Genomic DNA, 24,372 nt, shown 5'->3' with positions numbered 1-24,372 from the left:
GCCATCAGCTGAAAAATTATGGAAATAAAAACCAAGATGCAAATAGTACTCGAAATTATCAACCCTCATCTCAAAATCTCTGAAACATGGACACAAATAAAGTTTACAATTCTATTGAACATCAAATTGGTTGATTTGCTTCTTACCTTTATCAGCATTTCTATGATCCCTCTATTATCCTGGTAATCGATTCCTCCTGCATCGAGGTCCACACCTTCTGTCAAGTAGATTTGCTTCTCGCATTCGAATATATGAATGTTCAAATAGTTTTGGAGTCGTTCATTAATTATATTGATGCAAAGTTGCTCAAAGTTGTTTTTCTTTAAATTCTCAAATCCGGAAATGTCCAAGATTCCAATTGTGCAGCCTTCCCTGAATTAGAAATAAGACTTTTGCATTCATAATTTGTAATTTGTAATTAGCAATTTGTAATTGACTAGTGGAATATTACCCATTAAAAAAAAAGTACCTGTGGGGGTAATGAAATTTAACGTGATAATCAACAGAATATACAAAACAAGGTTACAAAATAGTACTGCATATCTGGTCTAGAGGATCAGACATATCACCTGAATGGAATAAATATAACCAGACTGATTGACAGACATGCACCTTGAGGGAAGAAATAATATATTTAGTGGTTTGATGCAGAGACATTTGCAAAGATCGGGCGGAAATGCACATGTTGCTAAATAAACAATAAAATGGAACCCATGTTCATAGGGTGCGTGGCTAAAAAATTTAACTCCCGGTTTTGTAGTCGCTTGTTAATGATGTTTATGCAAAGTTGTTCAAAGTTATTTCTATTTAAATTTTCAATTCCGGAAATGTCCAAGATTTCAACTTTCACTGAATTAGAAAGGAAATTTTTGTAATTAGTAATTTGTAATTTGTACATTTCCAATATAATTTTCAATATCAGGCTGTCAGTTACAAGAAATAAAACCGAGTTGGTTAACATAGAGAAAAATTAGGTCAGAAAATAAATAGTCAGTGAGTCCAGAAATCTGCAATTTGTAATTTTACATTTCAGACATAATTTCTAATCTTGGGCTGTCGAGTAGTGGACATAAAACCTTACTGAAAACGAAAAACCCGGTTGATTGACATTTGACTAGAAAATAAATATCCAGTAAGTTAAGAAAACTGCAAAGGTCACCTGTGGTCAGAAATAAACCGATCGGTAAATAAAAAGTAAGATGGATGGATTTTTTTTCAACCATTCGGAGACAAGATATAACAGCATGCCAAAAGATGGACTGACTGAACCTAGAACAGATTTTATAATGCAGCTAAATAAGGAATATCTGCCTTACTCCAAACTAAAATGCTAGTTTTATTTTTGTGTCTCAAACTTCTTCCCCTCCCTACACACACGCCTATTTTTGCTGATGAGGACACTATGTTTAAAGGACAAAATTTTTGTCAAATTATTGTCAATACTTTTTGCCAATTTCAATAAAATGAGCATCGTTTCTGAAACGATAGTACACTCGAGTTGATTTTTGTATGTTTTTTTTTTCCTTTTGAAACTGATTTTTAATTCACAGTTATGAATCATTTTACTCAATATTAATATATATATATATATATATATATATATATATATATATATATATATATATATATATATATATATATATATCTCAATCTTCATAAAATTATATTTCTATAAACACCATTTTAGCATGTGTTCTTCAAAATTACCATATATATTCCCTTCCCCTTTTGTTCCAGTTTGTTTGATTTTTTTGTCTAGAGCTCCCCATAAATTCGCTATTTTGATTCCTCATAATAACGCAGCTTCCTGTTCCAGTTGCTTCTTTCCAAGATCTGTAGACTTGTGGAACTCTCTTCCTGATGATCGTTTTTCTCTTAACTATAACTTTTGGTCTTTTCAAGACTAAACCTATAGACGTCTGTCTTTGAAATAATCAGCTTTTGCTACTGTCAGCTTCTTATATCAAATGGCTTCAAGCATTGTCCGGAGTGATTTTCATGAAAATTGCATACTTGTTAATCTGCTTAAAATTATGCTATTAACAAGAAATCTCCAGTCATTTCTGCCAGACACTAAATGGTTTTGCTCATGTCGTTTTCAAACTGGAAGTTCGATAGGGATTTAATGTATTTTACTGCTTGGTCGAGCCATATCACTTTTGAACATCCTGCTAATTTTTCAATGGGTTTTATGAAGGCTTGGAGTGTTGGACGTACAGGTATTTCTGATGGTCAAATCGTGACACTCTTCTTTTAAAGTATAACAATCTGTCAGAATTTTGCTTCTTTACAACTGTAGAAGTCTTCTTTTTTTTTTTTACAAGGTGGTCACCATTTATCAAGGCCCGGAAGCCACTCAGGGATAAGGGTTATTGCAAGTACAGTACATTAGTGTGAAGATTTGATGAAGTGTTTATTTAAGGGGGCGGTTCATTAGGAATTTGTTAACGTTGGACTTGAAGACATCCAAGTTGTAGTCAGGTAGGAAGCAGGCAGACGGAACAGAGTTCCACAGGTGTGCAGTTCTAAGAAAGAAGCTTTGTTCATGGAATCCACGTTTTGATTTAGGCCCAGATAAAGAGTGGTCTTTGTTTAGGGTTGTCCTTGGCTAGCTGATTTGACTAACTCTTTTCATTAGCTTTTCCGCTGACTGTTTTCCTCCTATCTATAGCAGTGACGTGCAGAGAACTTTTTCAGGGTGGGTGCTCAAGTGAAAAAAAAACGGTGTCTCGGTGGGGTACAGGCCTATAATACATTCCTTTGAAAAGGGCACTTTTAAAACAGGTGTAAAAAGAGCAGGTGCTTGGCCTATCCTAGCACTCTCCTTCTGCACGTCCCTGGCCTATAGCCTTGCTTTTTCACGACTATGGTCAATAAGCATTTCCTGTCTTTGAAATAATCATTTTTTTGTTCTTGTTAAAACCGTACACCAAGTGACTTTGTGTTTTGTTTGGAGCGATTTCCATAATAAATAAACGAATAAAAATGTTATATTTTAAAAAAATACTTTCTTGTTAGAATATATTTTCTGTCTTATTAAAATTTGGCGTGCACATGCATAATGCTTTAAGCCAATAAAAAGGAAAATAAGCAAGGGAAAGGGAGAAGAAAGGTAATAAACGCAAACGTTACGTTTGACAGTGAAAAGACGCCATATTGATACAAAACATAAATATTTAAAAAATATTTTTTTTAGAATGCAGTTCTTGTTTTATTGACTTTACTAGAAGATGTACCCGGCGTTGCCCGGTATTAAACATAACGTTAAATCATTTTTTTCAAAAATGACGTAAAAAAAACGGAAATAAACTGAGACATGCGCATGCGAGTATTATTTTTACAGTTCCCTTCTTGTAAGTAAAAAAAAAAAATACTAGAGCTGCGATTGAAACCAAAACCTAAAGACAGTGCGTCAAATACGATAACCATTAGACCAGATTGCCACAATCTTTAAAAGTGTTTTCAAATTTTATGAAATAGTTGAGAAACAGATAAAATCCAATGACCCTCTAAGCACCATTTTTTTTCAATTTTGAACTTTAACAGCCCTTTTTTCTGGATGAAAACCAATTAAAACGTTTCCCACATATCTGAATACCCTATATACCAAATGTCAAGTCTGTAGATCAAAAATCTGTTGAGTATATAGGTTGAGAAGTGCCCTCACACACACACACACACACACACACACACACACACACACAAACACACGCACACACACATTCTCACTTTTATAGATATATAGATAAGAAAGGGAAAAAGATTTACTTACGTTTTTGTTGGCATTATGCCTTCATTAATCTTCCGAACAATCCAGCCGAAAAGACGTTCATATAAAGATTTCGCAAGAGCATCTCTTCCTTCATCCGCTTGCTTTATGGACTTTGGAGTTTCCACGGATTCATCTGAGTATTCATTCAAAATAACATGAAAATACTTCGTTATTTCGCGAGAAGAGAGTTTACTAATGGTAACGTGTATAACCTCGGGAGATATCACACAATACTTGGCCTTTTGGCCAAGATCAAAGTGTATTATCTGTTCCGGCAGATACTGCAAGCTATGACTAGCTAGGACTAGCTATGACTAGCAAAGACCAGATGTGGGGGCAACCCCACATGCCTGACCATTAACCAGCTCCCATTTCCCACCTCTCGGGAGCTGGTCCCCTTTTTCCCTTTCCCCTCCCTTCACTCCTCACATTAAAAATCGGCCTTGTGCCTAATTTGCTCGGTGGGGGAGCAAATAAATACCATCTGTTCCGGCAGATACTGCAAGCTATGACTAGCTAGGACTAGCTATGACTAGCAAAGACCAGATGTGGGGGCAACCCCACATGCCTGACCTTTAACCAGCTCCCATTTCCCACCTCTTGGGAGCTGGTCCCCCCTTTCCCTTCCCCCTCCCTTCACTCCTCACATTAAAAATTGGCCTTGTGCCTAATTTGCTCGGTGGGGGAGCAAATAAATACCATCTGTTCCGGCAGATACTGCAAGCTATGACTAGCTAGGACTAGCTATGACTAGCAAAGACCAGATGTGGGGGCAACCCCACATGCTTGACCTTTAACCAGCTCCCATTTCCCACCTCTTGGGAGCTGGTCCCCCCTTTCCCTTCCCCCTCCCTTCACTCCTCACATTAAAAATTGGCCTTGTGCCTAATTTGCTCGGTGGAGGAGCAAATAAATACCATCTGTTCCGGCAGATACTGCAAGCTATGACTAGCTAGGACTAGCTATGACTAGCAAAGACCAGATGTGGGGGCAACCCCACATGCCTGACCTTTAACCAGCTCCCATTTCCCACCTCTTGGGAGCTGGTCCCCCCTTTCCCTTCCCCCTCCCTTCACTCCTCACATTAAAAATTGGCCTTGTGCCTAATTTGCTCGGTGGGGGAGCAAATAAATACCATCTGTTCCGGCAGATACTGCAAGCTATGACTAGCTAGGACTAGCTATGACTAGCAAAGACCAGATGTGGGGGCAACCCCACATGCTTGACCTTTAACCAGCTCCCATTTCCCACCTCTTGGGAGCTGGTCCCCCCTTTCCCTTCCCCCTCCCTTCACTCCTCACATTAAAAATTGGCCTTGTACCTAATTTGCTCGGTGGGGGAGCAAATAAATATCATCTGTTCCGGCAGATACTGCAAGCAAAGACCAGATGTGGGGGCAACCCCACATACCTGACCTTTAACAAGCTCCAATTTCCCACCTCTCGGGAGCTGGTCCCCTTTTCCCCTTCCCCCTCCCTTCACTCCTCACATTAAAAATTGGCCTTGTGCCTAATTTGCTCGGTGGGGGAGCAAATAAATACCATCTGTTCTTCAGATGCTGCACTTCTATTTCTTGTTCTCTTTCGGTGGAGGAGAAATCCTTCACAACTGAGACAATTTTTATTTTTGTACCTTTTCTCCACGTAAAAAAACGACCCTGGTGTCTAACTCTGTCCCGTGGGGAGGCATAGTAAATAGGTACAATCATAACATAATACACCACACAAATGAACAGCATCATCAGCAGCAGCAGCTGTCCTGCTGTTTTTAACAGCTCTTCAAATTGTAGAGCCATGCTAATCTTGGGAAGACAAGTAAAGGCTGCAGTTTCCCCGCTGCTTCCCATCTTGATTCGAGGTTGCTTCTTCCCCATATACCAACCTAGATATTTCTACGACTCGGCGCAGTCACCTAGCACTCCCACATTGTCACCCATCTGGTGTTGGCCAGGTTCATCGTTGCTTAAATTCGGTATCTGGCGAGAACCAGTGTGTCAACGTAATTATGCCGAAAAACAACAGATAATATTAAAAAATCGATGCATACAAAAATGAAAATATTTCCTAGCTTCAAGCAAAAAAGCGAATACAATTTTGTTTCGGCTTCCTCTTTAGTGATATTCAATTTTGGATTGCTTTTATGTGTAATCAGATTTTTATTTGAGTTTATTTTTATTTTATTTTTTTTATTATTCAATTTTCACCCCAAACAAGGCACAGTGCCACTTTGAAGTAGGGGGCTACTATCCGGGACATAAGTTGTAGGGATATTATGAACGGAGATAGGAAGCAAGATGTCTGTTCACATTACACTTGAACTTCTGCATGTCAGTACAGTTGGGAAAGCAGAATCCTGGAAGAGAGTTCCAAAGTTTAGCAGTTCTGGGGAACAAATTATTGGAATAGAAGCCTTTCTTACACCTAGGGATCTCTACTGTGAAGGGGTGGGATTAAGCTGCTTGTCAGGTTTGTCAGGGGTATTTACGTTAGTTCCTATTCCGTCACGGTTATCACCTGATGAAGACCAGAGAACTAGTTGGCCGAAACGTCGTGAAGCAACAACTAAAAAAGATAATAAAAAAAAATTAATAAAACTGTTTTGTTATGAAACCGTCTCTGTGTTTGATTGTCAAACAACTGGAGCAAGCTAGAGTGTCTATATTAGGTACGTGCAAAATGAATGCCGATGCTCAAAATGTATAAACATTTTGACCCCTCCCCCTTTACTTAAAAATTCATCAAAAATCAGAGAATTAACCAATTTTAATCAAATTTTCAGTATTTATCAAATAATGATCACGGAATATAATGAACGAATTATTTTTATTTAAATCTTAGTGAAAATGTATTATTTTGTTTAAACAAAAATACCTTTACTAAAGTTGTGGTTTCTAGAAGTAAATAAAAAACGCAAGAATTTATTTTTGCTTTTTTTATATAAATAAAGCATCGTAATTTGTAACAATAAAAAAATAAAATAATTTTTACAGGAACATTACGAAAACAGCCCTAAAGTCCGTATTAATGAATTCGATATAAACTCGAAGAAAAACGAATTTCTCGAACTACCGATATTACCATTGAATTAAGCATTATTTATTTAATATTTTCACACAAAACAAAATTATAATAGCAAAAATATTTCTAATTTTTTTTTTTTAAATTACAGATTTCGCATAATATTTGTATGCAAGATTTTGATAATTTCCTTGTTCGCAAGAATGTGAAACTTTCGGCGTAACATAATTTTTATATAATCTCGGACAATAATTAAAAAAAAATTAATTTAAAAACAGAAACATAAAAAATAATTAAATTAAAAAATGATCAAAATTGATACGAACATTCAGAATAGGAATGTATGGATGCACGTCAGGGGGGGGGGAGAAGAAATCTGACACCCCTACCTCCTTTTACAGCCATGACTTCATTTTGAAACAGCGTTTTGATTGGCTGAGATTTTGGGCTTCCGTGTATATTCGTGCTTACAAACTGTTATCGGTTGCGTTTTGCCAAACGGCATAATTACTTGCTTTTTGAGGGCTAATTAAGCTGTATTTTGTACAAACAAAGTGTTTGTTTTTTTATTTAATTAAATATCTTAGGACTTTACTTTACTAATTATCTTTGAAATAGACCCAGAAAACAAATATTTATCTTTTAAAGGATTTTTACAATTAATTTATTTAACTTCAAAATGTAGCTGAATTGGTTAGCTCACCGTGAAGACATTTTCATAACGTTTTTTTTTTTCACGTGTAAAAATATGTTTTTCCTTTTGGAAATTAACTTTAGTCTCTCATCTTTCAAATGCAATCAAAAAGTAGTCGGAAACCTACAACAAAATTATGATAAATCGGCTTTCAAAACTAGGTCCTCCTATTTTTGCCCGCCCATTTTTGGCCGTACCTAGTGTATATTTATTTAGCAGCACAGACAGCACACATCTTCAAACACGATTATACATACGTGAACGGAACGATCAACAAATAAATCATTACAAAGAGACAGACTATCCAACACCCGTTCAAAATAAATTCTACGAGCTTAGAAATTACTTAGGATTTAAAATCGAATACCGTGAGTTGTAGCTGCTGCTGCTGCTGCTGCTGCTGCTGTTGTAGTACTGCTGTGACAGTCTCTTCACTGAAATATATCTCTATTTAGGCATTAATAAAAAAAGCATCTTAGATAGGGTCCAAAAAGAGTTGTCAATCTAATCGTTCCCACTTTATCAACTAAGCTCCAGCCCCCTGTCCCATCACTTCAATGTTGCATCACTGTGCCTGTTTTACAAATATTTTAATAAAATGTGTTCTGATGAACTCGTTTCACTTGTACCCCCTCGACGTACATATCTCCGACAAACCCGCTTAGCAATAAGATCTCACCCTTTCACTGTTGTTGTCCCTAAATGCCAGAAAGCTTTCTATAATAGTTTCTTTCCTCGAACAGCTAGACGTTGGAATTCCCTTCCTGCTGCCCGCTTTCCTGGCTGTACTGATATGCAGAAGTTCAAATGTAATATAAACAAATATTTTGCTAATCTTTCCTAGACATGGCCCCAAATAGTAGCCCCTTATGTCCAAGTGGCGATAAGCTTTGTAAGGGTTAGACATGAGAAAAAAATACAAATAAAAACATCTGGTTCTCTCTCTCTCGAATCACGATTGATATGTCAGAAAGATGTTCATAGAGTTGCGCCCTTGTGGGGTTCTGCTTCCAGATGTGAAGAGCAGCTCATAGTGCTGTGCTTCAGCCTTGCATCATACATGCGGAAAACCAAGTTGTCACAATCATTATTTAAAACAATTTTTACTCGAGAGTCACCACTTATGAAGGCCCAACACCAGGCTAGAAAACTTCTCACTCCTGCGATTATCCTATATATTTACAAAGCCACCATTTGCCCACGCATGGAGTATTGTTCTCACGTCTGGGCTAATGCACCAACCACTTGTCTCCCCCCTCCCCTTGGACAGGATTCAAAACAAGAGCTTTTACTCTAATAGATCACACACTGTCTACCAAGCTCCAACTCCTGCCCCATCGCCACAATGTTGCATATCTATGCTTGTTTTACAAGTACATCAACAGAATATGTTCTGACAACCTTAATACACTTACACCCCTTCAGCATAAATATTCCCGTTATGTCCTACACTAGCAGCTTTTTACTCAAATATCTTTTTTTATTGGATTTTCACCACAAACAAAGCGTAGTGCCACTTTGATGTGGATGACATAATTTGCAGGAGTACTATGTAGGGAGTTGAGCAGCAAGGTGTCTGTTTATATTACACTTAAACTTCTGCATATCAGTACAGTTAGGGAAGCAGGAACCCAGAAGGGAATTCCAAAGTCTAGCAGTTGTGGGGAAGAAGCTATTAGACTAGAAGGCTTTCTTACATCTGGGAATTTCTACTGTGTAGGGGTGGGATTTTACTGCTTGTTGTATTTGTCAGGGGTATTTATGTCGTGGGGATACAAGGTCTTGTAGTTTGTCAATGCACCGACAATCAAATTACTTGTAAAACAGACAGATGGATGCAACATTTCGTTGACAAAACAGCGGTTGAAGCCTAGGTAACAGTGCGGGACCTATTAGGTTGAACCCTGTCTAACAGTGAGAGATGCATCAGCCCAAATAGACAACAATACTCCATGCAAAGGCGAATGCTGACCATGTAAGGGTACAGATTACTCTCAGGCATAAGTAACTTTCTAGCACGGTAGAGAGAGCCCATCTTCCTAGCAGCAGCTGTGGCAATGCTTTCAATGTATCTGTTCCAATTCATGTTCTTTCTGAACATTAAGCAGAGGAGTTTGAACAAAGCACTTTCAGGTAATGTATTATTAGCCATGGTTATTAGTGGTTGAGAAGGTTTCTTCTTGTTATTAAAGGAAAGGAGCTTAGTTTTGAGAGCATTCTTTCTCAAATTGTTAGCCTTTGTAATTCCTTCTTTCTGTTCCATTTTTCCTAACTGTACCTCCATGCATGAATTAAAATGTAATGTGAACAAGAATCTTCCTGCATCACTCTCCACTTAGGATGCATCTATTAACATGGACCCTAACTCACAGTAGCAATGTGCCTTATTTCAGAGTGAATTAAAATATTTTTGTAAATGAATAAATTAATGTCTGACTACTGAGAAAGTTGGATCGTTGTTTTTTGAAAAAAAACATATTTATATTTACCTGGCATTTTTAGGATTCTTATCAAGAGAGCTTTCTCCAGTTGTTCTTGATCAATATTCAACAATCTGGCCACTAAAATCAAATAAAAAATCAAAACAATATTTCATAAAATTGTTTGCAAAATTCAAATTAGTTGGATTATATAAAATATTCAAATCATTTTGATTATTCAAATTATTTGGATTATTCAAATTATTCGAATTATTCAAATTATTAAGATTATTCGAATTATTTGGATTATTCAAATTATTTGAATTATTCAAAGTATTAAGATTATTCGAATTATTCAAATTATAATGATGATTCAAATTATTTCGAGTACTCAAATTATTTAGATTATTCAAATTATTTAGATTATTCAAATCATTTGAATTATTCAAATTATTTAGATTATTCAAATTATTTTGATTATTCAAATCATTTAGATTATTCAAATTATTTAGATTATTCAAATCATTTAGATTATTCAAATTATTTAGCTTATTAAAATTATTTAGATTATTAAAATTATTTAGATTATTCAAATCATTTAGATAATTCAAATTATTTAGATTATTCAAATTATTTAGACAATTCAAATTTTTTAGACAATTCAAATTATTTAGATGATTCAAATTATTTTGATAATTCAAATTTTTTAGATTATTCAAATTATTTAGACAATTCAAATTTTTAGATTATTCAAATTATTTAGATAATTCAAATTTTTTAGATTATTCAAATTATTTAGATAATTCAGATTATTTAGATTATTCAAATTATTTAGACAATTCAAATTATTTAGATTATTCAAATTATTTACCTTATTCAAATTATTTATATAATTCAAATTATTTAGATAATTCAAATTATTAAGACAATTCAAATTATTTAGCTTATTCAAATTATTTAGATTATTCAAATTATTTAGATAATTCAAATTATTTAGATAATTCAAATTATTTAGATTATTCAAATTATTTAGATTATTCAAATTATTTAGACAATTCAAATTATTTAGATTATTCAAATTATTTGCATTATATTCATTTTTTTAGTTTAGTTAGATCATTTGGATTATTTTGATTATTGAAGTTATTTTGATTCTTCCAATCATATCGGTTTTTTGAGTTACTTAATTGGGTTATTCCAATATTTTCCCGTTTTTCATACAGTTACTGATTCTATTTAAAATTTCCGATTCCAATACTAATTCTGATTTCAGTTCAATTAAAGATTCTGTTTATAATTTCCGAACTTTTGCTGAACTTCATAGTAATATTTCTGTTTCTTTCCTTTTGATATATATATATACTTATTTTCTCTCTCTCTCTCTCTCTCTCTCTCTCTCTCTCTCTCTCTCTCTCTCTCTCTCTCTCTCTATCTATCTATCTATCTATCTATCTACCTCTTAGTCCTTATTATTTTCTCAACCAGAGAGAGATTATCACTTGGAATTTCCACTTCGTGCGTGACAGTAATATACAGTCACGTTCAGCCAACTTTTAAATTTTATGTTTTTGTGGAAACTAAAAATCTTAATAAATACGTCATATATATATATATATATATATATATATATATATATATATATATATATATATATATATATATATATATATATATATATATATAAAGTGCTGTTCACTCCTTTTAGACAAGTGTTTTACTTCAGCACAACTGTTCCTTCATCCCAGATAATTAATTCTCTGGAAAGAATCAATGATGCCTAAAACCCGACCAAAGATCCATCAAACCTACGGACAGGATTAAGTCCTTCATTGATGAGAATGTTTCTATTATTTACTACCAAGAAGTTAGTAGTGCTGGATAAAATGATTCCTTCAAAGAGACGTTCCCACGGCATAAACATACCAAATCATAATTCTCAGCAAGCAATAGTATGACAATAAAACAAAAGAACTCTTTTTATATTTATCTGTAAATCTCTCTGTTCAGTCTCAAAAGACAATGGATACCCCCTGTAAGTGTAACTGTGCATGTAATTGTGAGGCAAGGATTACGCAAGGCACTGTTTGAGCTCAGTGGCAAGAATCCAGGACGACTGGAAACAATGCTGAGATAAGTAGAAAGCACCTGGAATTCCCAAATAGTTACCCATGTTAGTACTGGCCAGGCTGAATGTTGCTTAACTTTGTGGATCTTCCGGGAAACCAGTATGTCAACATGATTATGCCGTACTTACCTGTACTAAGGGGAAAATTTGATTTGATGGCGATGCCTGATGATTGGTTTCGGACAAATTCAATTTGTGTGAGGTGAATAACCGATGAAAGAATCCTTTCCACAGTGTTGATATCCTGTCCAGAAAATTAATTAATTAATATCAAGACTGATTTTCAATTAAAAAATTACATTGAAATTCATAAGATTAGAATTCTAGTATATATTAAATACAAACCAAAAATATACCTGCTATTCGACAGCTATTAATTTATATCGAAGTATTTTTTATAAAAGTATAACTTAGATTATACTAGCCTGGGTGCCTGGCGTTGCCCGGGTGCTTAGAGGTGTGTGTTGAGCAAAAAAAGAAAAAAAAAGTGGTAGTAGGCAGGCAGGCTCGAACCTGTACCACAAAGGAGAAAAAGGATGTGAAAAAAAACAAACCCTGACGTTTTTACTGTTGCGTCCATCCCCAAAACAGAAATGACAAAGGTCTAAATTAAAGCTAGTCAATTGAAAAGAGGGAATGACTTTCGAAAATATCAGCAAAAAAAGGTACCCCCTGTAGAAAAGTGCCCAGTTGAGGGTGAAAGAATTAATGTTTTTAGCCAATTTTTCGATATTTGTTGTCCGAATAGTCGAGCTTCAAAAGGATACCGATCCCGTGAAAATCTGTCGCCTCTGTCGAAAGTTTTAGACATACATACATACATACATACATACATACATACATGCATTTAAACAGACAGGTGAGATTTATATTATAGATATCTTTAATATAAATCTTCTAATTTTAAAAACTAATTATTTTCATTTAAATTACCTCCCTTGAAAAATGAATGAGAATAATATTTTAAGAAATATTTTGGTAATTTATGCTCTTTTTATTAAATTACTTCAATTATTTAGTGCTAATATCGACAAAATTAATGCATATATATATATATATATATATATATATATATATATATATATATATATATATATATATATATAGAACAATAAAATTACAAATGAATAACCGCAAACATTAATTTATTATAAACTATTAAAAACTATTTAATGCAAATTATGCATATAAATACTTGCGGTTGGGAATTTGCTTTCTACTATATATACAGTATTAAAAAATATGTTGTATTATTGATTAAAATAATAGTAAGTTGCTTTGATTGTGATTAAGGTGTTATAAATGAAAAATCTTTCGCATTTATTCAAGCCCTGGCTTTAAACAGACCAGCCATATTGGTTTGGAGCAACCCTTAAAACAAGAGGTGTTATGGTGTAAGTTGATCTACCTATTTCGAGAATGGATGGACTCATGCAAACACAATAAGTACAGTTATGGCTAAGTATCGTGGCAGTTGTGGCCACAGAATCAGAAGTCTACTTTTTGTAGTATACTACTGCTAATTATACCACTGTTTGTCTTGACTATTACCGTTCTTACAAGGTCACAATACAAACCAAATACATACTAAAATATTTCTTAGTTTTGGGATTGAGTTATGTTTGAAAACAATCCATTTTAATTGTTCTTAGCCGTAATTTGCAATTTACTCACCCTATAACGAATGTCATATTAAGTTTCTGTCTACTACTCTCACCCTCTCTCACTTATGTTATTTGATCCCATCCCCTGTTATTGTTATATACAGTATCTATCACTCTCGGTTCTGTCACTCTTTCTCTTTTAATAAAATAATAATTTACTTACCTCATCAGTAAAATTCAGAGTCTTAAATATTCCAATGATTTGCGTATACAAACTTTTGAAGCGATGGATGTCTTTGATCAATTTAATGTCTGTGTTTCTCAGAATTCTAGATATAAAAAAATATATATATATTTATATTTAGAGAGAGAACGAAAGAGAGAGAAGGGGAATGAAAAAATAAACAAAAAATAACAGAAATGTCAAAATTGCAAGAAATGCTAGAATACTAAAATTCCAATAAAAGATAGATATCCTAGAAAAATGACAGAAATGACAGAAATGCTAGAAATGTCAGAAGTGACAGAAGTGCTAGAAATGTGATAAATGTCAGATATTCCAGAAAAACCAGAAATGTCAGAAATTACACAATTGCAAGAAATGTCAACGATTCTTACCTGTAGTTGGAAAGATTTTGTAATTCGTATTCAAGCAGATTGGCACCAGCGAAAAATGCATAAAATACATGGAAGTTTCCTTCCCCGACATTTTGAAAGACCAAACGGGATTTTTCCAGCATATAATCTCGAATGATGGCTAAAATGTAAAACATAATTGTAATCAATTATTAAGTATTGCGACTAACAAGTCTGCAAAATTATGTTATTGCTGCATACTTAGTCACATACTATTCAGATGTTCACTTTATATATGCTCTGGAACCCAATAAAAAGGCTTTCACTGAGCTTAGACTTTTTTTCTAAATCATGTTTGCAGTATGAAAAGACCAGAAGCTGGATTTAGCTGCTCGATATTTTTTGATATCCGTATCAATTATTGTGTGGAATATTTAAGTTGTTATCAAGTTGTTGAGATTTTATCACCAACAGTCATTCTCATAATAACACCCTTGAATAAACAGCATATATATATATATATATATATATATATATATATATATATATATATATATATATATATAGTAATTTATAAAATTACTAATTTATAAATTACTAACTAGCTCTACTTACGTATATTGAGCACTTTTAAAGTAAATACTTAAAGTTTACGCATAAATCTATACTTTCATATATTAATTTTATGTTAGTAAATGAAGTAGTTATATATATATATATATATATATATATATATATATATATATATATATATATATATATATATATATATATATTATTTGAGGGTAAACAGTTGCATATGGTCGCTACAAATAGCCATCTGTTTCAGTCAAAGTGACTTCCTCAGGCGACCCAGAACCTCTCGATGCCAAAAAGAAAAACATCTTTTTGGCGTCGAGAGGTTCTGGATCGCCTGAAGAAGTCACACACATACACACACATGCACACACACACACACACGCACACACACACACACACACACACACACACACATATATATATAGTGTATTTAGGTAGCATGTTTTCGTTCAGACAAATATTGTTAAATAGCACGGAATTAGATTTATTTACAATATCTGCATACAATTGTTTCGGTCCATAGTTGGTATATATGAAGAGGGTAGTTCATTAATTATAGTTTTACCAAGTGGCCGGCAACCAGTGCAAAATGGCATACGAAAAACAATTTTTCAAAGTTCTCAATAACCTAATAGATAGACCTCCGTCATCAACAATTCGGTATTCACGCTTTTTCCAGTACCTCTGTTATGCGTCTATATACAATGGTTTCCCATTATCAATATTTTATGGTTTTGTGAAGTGTACTTCCTCTTATATATATGTCATTGACGCTTGTATGATTATAATCATTTTTACCCCCTCTCTCTCTTTCTTTATCTTTCTCGATCTTTATCTCTGTCTCTGTCTCTCTTTCTCTCTCTGTCTGTCTCTCTCTCTCTCTGTCTATATATATATATATATATATATATATATATATATATATATACTCTCTCTCTCTATATATATATATATATATATATATATATATATATATATATATATATATATATGCATAGAGAGAAAGAGAAAGCGAGAGAGAGAGAGAGAGAGAGAGAGAGTAGTATAATAATTCTACAAGTTCCAAATATCAAATGTTCTCAGTTAGTCACTTATTACTTTTCAAAAAGGTATCCATTACAATATTGTTTCTTATTGCGACTAACAAGCCTGAAAAATTATGTTATTGCTGCATATTTAGTCACGTCCTCATCAGATGTTTACCTCATATATGCTCTGGAATTCAATAAAAAGTCATTCACTGAGTTTGGGCCTTTTTAAAAATTTACTAAATTTATGTAAAAAAGATCTTTTTCATTATAAAAAAAACTTTATTATGAGAAAGATTTTTTAATCAAGTACGCTTGGTAGCCACAAATCGAGTGCGTTTCAATTAAACTATATATATATATATATATATATATATATATATATATATATATATATATATATATATATATATATATATATATTAAAACTTTGTTTGTTAAGTCTTACCTCCTGTTACTCTTCCTGCATTGTTAAAACATACTTCTGTATATTTTCCAAATCGGCTGGAATTTCTGTTCATTGCTGTTTGGGCATTTCCGAATGCTTCTAGCAATGGATTCACCTGAGTTAACGAAAAAAAAAAAATGGTTGACGGAATAATTTCTCGAAAGAATCGACAATAATTTTCGAAAAAAAAAAGATGAATTATTATTTTGGGCATTTCCGAATGCTTCTAGCAATGGATTCACCTGAGTTAACAAAAAAAAAAAAATGGTTGACGGAATAATTTCTCGAAAGAATCGGCAATAATTTTCGAAAAAAAAGATGAATTATTATTATTATTATTTTGGGCATTTCCGAATGCTTCTAGCAATGGATTCACCTGAGTTAACAAAAAAAAAAAAATGGTTGACGGAATAATTTCTTGAAAGAATCGGCAATAATTTTCTAAAAAAAAAAAAGATGAATTATTTTTTAATGGGAAACATCATCTCTAATCATAACAAGAGAAACCATGTTGTCAGTCGCCAGAATTTACAATTAACTATCGACAGCGAGGAAAAGAAAACACATCGCATTCCCTGAAGATAGTCGATTTACGACTGAAATAATTGGATTTATTTTCCATTTTTGAAAAATAAATAAAGAAAGAACGATAATAAATTTTTGAATTTGACATTTTAAACTTATTTAAACTTTCATACCTTTGATACTTTTAGAATGTAGAAATATTGATCTATTAAAATTCATTTTATTTGACCTATGAATTACGTTGAAAAGTTACTCAAAATTGTAAATAATTTATCAAAAGGAAGTGATTTGGACTCCTTACAAGGGCTTACCAGGGATGAGGTAACTTCTAGCATTTTATATCCAAAATTTCTCAAAATTTTTTTTTTCTGTCAAACTGTTTCTCATATTTCTCAGTAAGTCTTTGGGGGCATACAATCAAGGAGTTGGTTGGCCACTAGATATTATTTCATTTTTTTTTTTATTTAATTAAACTGATTTGAAAAAAAAACAAAAAAAGCTAATTGTACTTCAACTGCCATGTACAGAAGAGGAGATCATAATTCAGCACCAAATTCACCTTGAATTGCTGTGTTGTTTGTACATTTATTACTTTAATTAGAAGTCTATTCTAAGGTCCACTGATCTTGATTGAAAAAGCGACTCTCCTTGAATGCAATTAAAATTGGCAGTGAAATAGTTTCTGGTAGTTCCACATAGACCTTTTTCTGGTGCATAAGTGACTAAAACGTTCAGAGGTGTATCATAATGACCATTGAGGAGATTGTAGGTCAACACGAGATCAATGCATAATCGTCAGCATCTAAGGAAGAAAAGGTTAAGCTTTTTTTAGTCGTCTTTCATAGGCCAGATCCAACAGATCTTGCATCATTCGAGTAGCCAGTCTTTGAATTCTCTCCAGATGCTGGATATCACGTCTCATGAAGCAGATATGTATGCATCATACTCTTTTTATCAGTAGTCTGACGAGAGAGACATAAAATGGAAGAAATATTTCAGGAATAATTTGCAGAAAAAACTTTGTAAAAGAAATAGAATGTGCTTTGCTTTGTTAGTAGCTTGAATCATACTTTGCCATTGCTTCCTAAAAAGAAAATTTGCTAAAAAGAAAATTTTCTGAAAAGAAAATTCGACTGAATTAAAAATATTCTCCTTCATTAAATAAGTCTATAAAAGATTTTTTGCTGGATATTTCATATTACATCCTAATATATGTTGACCTAGCTGTCCCAAAAAACAAAATGGACGCTGGTAAACTAAAATGACCTTGAGGATTTGCTATAGCAGCAACATAAGCTTCCTTGCAAAATGTTATCCGTAATCAGTCTTGATGAGGATATTTGTGGGGTATATGCAAAAGGGAAAACAATAAGTAATAAACGACGTACCGGACATATCTGCATCGCTCTTTGGGAAAGAAGAAGGAAAAGATGGCTAGCTCATTTATATACCCGAAGGGCATCTTGGGAAGGCAGGGCATGATGGGAGAAGCTATTTTTTTTCCTTCTCTTCCTTTTTTTTTTTTTTTTTTTTTGATAGGAAGATATAAAAGCCGGGAAAAATTCCCTGCAAGCAACACAGAAAGAAAAGAGTCATGAACATCTTCTCTTGAAAAGTATTTCATGTTGCTAACGTTCAGATTGTGCGGTGTGACATTGGTGGTGAGAGGCTAGGTTTGGTCGACTGGAAAAGAAGAGGGCAGAAACGTGCTGTTGTCGAGCGAGTGACTCACTCCTTCCTGAACCCCAGAACCAAATCCTGATTGTAACCTCACAAGCTATTTCGACGTGTCAAACAGATGTTGAGACCCTTCACTGGGGAGGGTGACCTAATTAAAAAAATGATAACATTAGGCTTGGGGAAAAAATAGCTTCTCCCATCATGCCCTGCCTTCCCAAGATGCCCTTCGGGTATATAAATGAGCTAGCCATCCTTTCCTTCTTCTTTCCCAAAGAGTGATGCAGATACGCCCGTACGTCGTATATTACTTATTTTTTTCCCTTTCGCATATACCCCACAATATTCCAACTTTAATTGTATTTTGTTCTATAATTTTGGATTAATAATTTGCATTATTTGGATTATTTGAACTATTCGTTCTCATCTTGGTTGTATATTCTCTCATTGTGTCGGGGTGCTATAACTTACAACAGTTTTTAGAAGTTTGACATAAAGATTCCCGAGTTTAAAAGATGCATCTGAAGAAGATCGGAGGTTACAACACAACACCTACAGTAATGTACTGAAAGAAAAAAAGTATTAGAATTTTTTAGAAGAGGTTGGATATTTGGATTATTTTTAATGTTTCAAAAGCATAACCTGTCTCTCTGACGCTTTTCTGTTACTGTGTTTTTAAACAATCCGAGTGGATTTATCAGCCAGTAAAAAGAACCTGGGTCTACAACGACAATAGGGGTGTATAAACCGTTTATGCATCATCATGAGTCGCATCTTCCGCTTGGTGTAAATTGCAAACCCATGTGATTTATTTTTCGCCATTCCTTCCGAGGCAAGTTGGTTGATAGGCATACTACTGTTGAGAGATGTCCAATCAAAAACATTTTCTCTCCACCTTCTCCTTGGCTTTCCTCTGCCTCTTTTGCCTCCTAACATACCCTCGAACCATAACTTTGGCAGACCAGTAGTTAATCCTTTGACATTCCCAAAATGTTTAAGGGTTTTACTGTTTATTTTATCAAATAGAGGGAGTAGGGAAGTAGTTTGACGGAGGGTGGATATTTTTTTTTTTTCAAGCAGACGATGTCCCGTAATAAAACGCATTACGTGCTTTTGAAACACCTCAAATGCGATTGGCTAGTTGTTTAGTCCATGTGATACAATCAAGTCCATATAAAATTACTGGGAAGACATCAATTAAATAAACTTTTACTTTAATAGTTATCGGCTCCCTTTTTGATTTTGCTGTGTTTTTGGAAAGCCGCCCAATCCAGTCCGATTCTGTTTCGTCTCGTGATTACTAGAGAAAGTCAGTTTATGCCCTAAATAAAGGAATTGGGTGACCTGTGTGATGGGTTTACTGTGAAATGTTATGTTTAGGTTAAACTGTGATTTAGCTGTAGACATACATTCTGTTTTCTCTAGGTTTACCTCTAAACATATCTCCTTTGCATTATTTGCTAATACATTAAAAGAAACTTGAAGTTTATGTGTGCATTCATTAAGAAGAGGAATTTCATCAGCGTAGGAAAGATTGGAGAGGATTTTCCACCTATAGAAAAACCGCTTTAGCAAGTGTCGTCTGTCTTAAGCATAATAGCAGCTAATGCAACACAGAACAGGATTACTGAAAGAATATCTATTTGCTTGATGCCTTTTTTGATGCTTATGAAGTGGCTAAACCCAAGGTCAGTTTTTATAAAAGCTTGTGATCTGTTGTAAAATACACCGATCAGTAAATGAAAATGCAATAATATTACTTACTTGAATAATTTTTCTTTGTAACAAGGAATCCTTGTTTCCAACACTAGAGTACATGAGATGCCGCAGCATAAATTTTGTGCTTTCCGTCTTTCCAGAACCCGATTCTCCACTGACAATAATCGCTTGATTCGTATGCGAATCAAGCATGTTCTGCAACGCACATTCAGCCGTGTAAAAAATGTGCGGCTTGAGGGTCTTTGACCAATACTCATGTTTATAGAGCTCATGGTGCTGCAAAACAAAACGAAAAACATTTGTAGTCAAACTTTTAAATATCAGAACAATAAAAAGTTTTTTTTTCAATGTCAAATCGTAGATTTTGTCCTCAGCAGTTCACAAGGTGACTGAAAAGCTAAACAAACGCATGAAACTTGCAAAAGAACCAAAAGGAATATCAAATATTAATAAAGTCAAAATAATATAAGGTCTACCAAAAGTAACCATATATTTTCAAATATAAATTAGCATCCAAAGATATGTTTAATTTTGGGACTCCCTGTACTTGTAGGAATAGTTCCAAAAAAAAAACCCCAGAAAATCAGTATTAGGTTTAATCAAAAAAATGTTAGCATTAAAACCATACAATTAACAATAATGATAGCAACCAAAACCTTAAGGAAAATCCTTCAATGCTGAAAGCAGCTTTTTTAACTAACAAATGCAGATAATTTGAAATAAAAAAGAAAGAATATCACACGAGCCTAAGAAAACTGAAACTACCAAAGACCCCAGAAACTGATCCCCACCCCTAAAAAAAAATAGCATACAAATTTTGTGTTTCGAGTGATACCAAAACAAGATGGTTGTGAGCCGTGAAGGAAGCTGAAAGGATCAGAAAATGAAAGCACCAACAACAAACAAAACTTCCAATGGAAAGGTGCGGATGCTTGGGAAAGCTTATTGTCAATTAAACTCCAAAGAAGACCAACGGTCGTTGCCACCGAGAAATTAATGGTAAACAGCAGTAATGCAAAATAATTTGCAACAATTATTGAAAGATAGAGAGTGCTGGAAATATGAGGAGACTTGTTGTCACTCAGAATCCAAGAAACACTACTGACTATTTTAAGTAAGTAAACACTAATAATATCGTGTGAAAACTCCCAGTGAGTAAATAAATAAATAAATAAATAAATGATGATGATGATGATGATGATGATGATGGTGGTGGTGGTGGTGGTGGTGGTGGTGGTGGTGGTGGTGGTGGTGGTGGTGGTGGTGGTGGTGGTGGTGGTGGTGGATACAGAGATAATGTGGTGGCAGAGATCAAGCACAAACCAGTACGGAAATTACTGCAATCTTGAGAAGGCTTATTGTATACAAAATCTAGAGAAGACAAACGGTCATTGCTTACAAGAAATCAATGGTAAACAGCTGTAGTGATCTTGCAAAATGGTCTGCAATGATCATTGAAAAATGCAGACAGTCGTGGAAATCTAGGGAGCCTTGTCACACACATTTCAAGAAACACCACTTGTTATTGCCAGTGAGCAATCAGTAATAATGACTTGTGTAATAACTGCTATGGAGCATCCTTTTTTTTCTGGATGAAAATTGTTTGAAAAGTTTTCCACATATCTGAATACCCTATATACTAAATTTCAAGTCTGTAGATGCAAAATTCGTTGAGTATATTTGTTGAGAAGTGTCCTCACACAGACATTCTCACTTTTATATAACACACACACACACACACACACACACACACACACACACACACACACACACACACACAAACGCGCACACACACACACACACACACACACACATATATATATATATATATATATATATATATATATATATATATATATAATTTAAGGATTTAAAATTTATTATTTGAACCAGTTAAATTTAAGATATTGAAATTTTATTGTATGCAAGATAAAGAATACAGTATAATATATATATATATATATATATATATATATATATATATATATATATATATATATATATACTAGCATGGGCGCCAGGCGTTTCCCGGGTGTTTGGATGTGTATGTTGAGCAAAAATAAAAACAAAAGTGGTAGTAGGAAAGTAGGATCGAACCCGTACCGCAAAGGAGTAAAAGAACGGGTTAAAACCTAACGTTTATGCTGTTACGACGACCGCCAAACCGGAAGCGACATTTGTTAAAATTAAGGCTAGACAATCTAAAGGAGAGGATAACTTTAAAAAATATCGGCGAAAAAAGTGACCCCCTGTAGAAAAGTGCCTAGTTGAAGGGGAAGATATTAATGTTTTTAGCCAATTTTTCGATATTTGTCGTATGAAAGGTCGAACTTTAAAACGATACTGATCTTGGTAAAATCCGTCGCCTCTATTGAAAGTTTAAGGCAGACATGCAAACAGATATACATACATACATTTATATATTGGTAACAAAAAATTTTCGACCCAAACTGATGAATACCCTTTATGTAAACTTTCAAATATTTAGACCAGAAATTGTCTGAGTAATTTGGAAGAGACTGCAGAGGTCAATTTTTTTAAACTTTGGCCCCTATTATGACCCCTTAACATTTATTGTTTGAGGCTAAAATCAAGTTATTAAGTTAGATCCATGTCCAAGGAACCTATATCTAAAATTTCAAGTGCGTAGACCCAAAATTGTCGGAGGAGTTTGGTAGAGTTCTCCAAGGTCAAATCGTTGAACTTTAACCCTTAATCGCCAAATTTCTGGCCAAAAACCGATCACATCGATTTTCCCAAATCTCAGTAACCTGTATATCAAATTTCGAGTCTGTAGACTAAAAATTGACAGAGTTATTGCGTAGGGAAATGTACACAGACACACAGACACACAGACATGTTCACTTATATATATATATATATATAGTGTTATAATGGAATAATTCCAGGAGGAAATCCGGGTATCAGAGCTCAATGTGGTAAACAGAGCAATAACATAAAAATATAACACGGAAACGACAATTATGTAATTTCCGTGTAATATTATATATATATATATATATATATATGGTAAAATATATATACCACTATATATATATATATATATATATATATATATATATATATATATATATATATATATATATATGGTAAAATATATATACCACTTCCTTATTGAGGTAGGAGAATTTAACTTGAAGAGAAGGGGAGACTTCCTTATTTTTAGAGGATACAATTTAAATTTTGCGATTTTAATAATATAATAACATTATAACATTTTCACTTGTGCTGACTTACAAATATAATCTTGGTAACAAAAACTGCATCTGATTTTTAAAGACTTTTTGCTTTGGTTTGATAAGCAATTTTTTTATTTAATTATTTTCATTTCCATTTAATTTTTAATTTTTATTTTTATTTTATTTGCCTGTCTACGGATATCTTTTGGTTTTTATTCACAAATTGATTGAAAACTTGAACTGAATTTGAAAACTGTTATATGAAAAAAATTTTTTTACCGGATTGACATAATTAAAGATTTTCCGGATATCCAATCAAACTAAAGAAAAACTGTGGATATATGTATATATTGGATTGTTGCCAGCTTCCTTGGATTTATTACAATACGTGTTGAATCTTTTTACCTGCCGAATACCAAGAGTTTCCATTACAGGATTTAGCATACACTTTCGATTTGAAGTTCAATTTCTTTCTTTTTTGTTTTGCTGCATCAATATTGAATTTCCCTTATTCTATGTAACTAAAATGATTTAGATTTAAAAACTTTAAAAGCATTTAATATAATTTTCTATGTTTATTACATTTAGAAAAATTAGGTGCAAACCTTTTATAATACTTGCTAATATTTTTCCTCCCAGGAAATGTATGAACATCGAAAACTCATGGGTTAAAGAAATATATTTTACTATACTGTATTCTTTGTCTTTCATACAATAAAATTTCTACATTTGAAATTTAACTGTTTCAAATCACGAATTTTAAATTCCTAAATTATAATTTATTTGCTCTATCTAGTATACTGAACATTTGAATTTAGCTGAGATAGTCTTATATAAAATATTACATCCAATAATATTTTGTAAGACCGATAATCACTGGATTTGCACCCCAGTAGATTTATTGTATTTCATTATTCTGAATAACTATATATATATATATATATATATATATATATATATATATATATATATATATATATATATGATG

At 33.4% G+C, this 24,372-nt stretch overlaps 1 protein-coding gene across 3 annotated transcripts in view; it reads right to left on the bottom strand.

Annotated features, from left to right (window-relative positions):
• The window catches only part of LOC145259769 (chitin synthase chs-2-like), a 298,156-nt gene that overhangs the window by 173,098 nt on the left and 100,686 nt on the right, over positions 1-24,372 (bottom strand). For all 3 annotated transcript variants that reach the window (XR_013864204.1, XM_080117512.1, XM_080117511.1), the window contains exons 3-10: positions 20,230-20,460; positions 16,264-16,378; positions 14,251-14,389; positions 13,856-13,961; positions 12,158-12,272; positions 9,973-10,044; positions 3,773-3,905; positions 147-372 (exon numbers count right to left, since the gene is read on the bottom strand). Coding sequence is in view for 2 of the 3 variants with exons in the window: in XM_080117512.1 (XP_079973638.1) it covers positions 147-372; positions 3,773-3,905; positions 9,973-10,044; positions 12,158-12,272; positions 13,856-13,961; positions 14,251-14,389; positions 16,264-16,378; positions 20,230-20,460 (1,137 nt within the window). In the remaining variant the exon portion in view is untranslated. The remainder of the gene's footprint in view (positions 1-146; positions 373-3,772; positions 3,906-9,972; positions 10,045-12,157; positions 12,273-13,855; positions 13,962-14,250; positions 14,390-16,263; positions 16,379-20,229; positions 20,461-24,372) is intronic.

The sequence above is a fragment of the Euprymna scolopes genome, chromosome 35, assembly GCF_053919585.1.
Source record: "Euprymna scolopes isolate OS-2025 chromosome 35, ASM5391958v1, whole genome shotgun sequence".
NCBI lineage: Eukaryota > Metazoa > Mollusca > Cephalopoda > Sepiida > Sepiolidae > Euprymna > Euprymna scolopes.
This window is presented reverse-complemented; position numbering and strand designations above follow the sequence as displayed.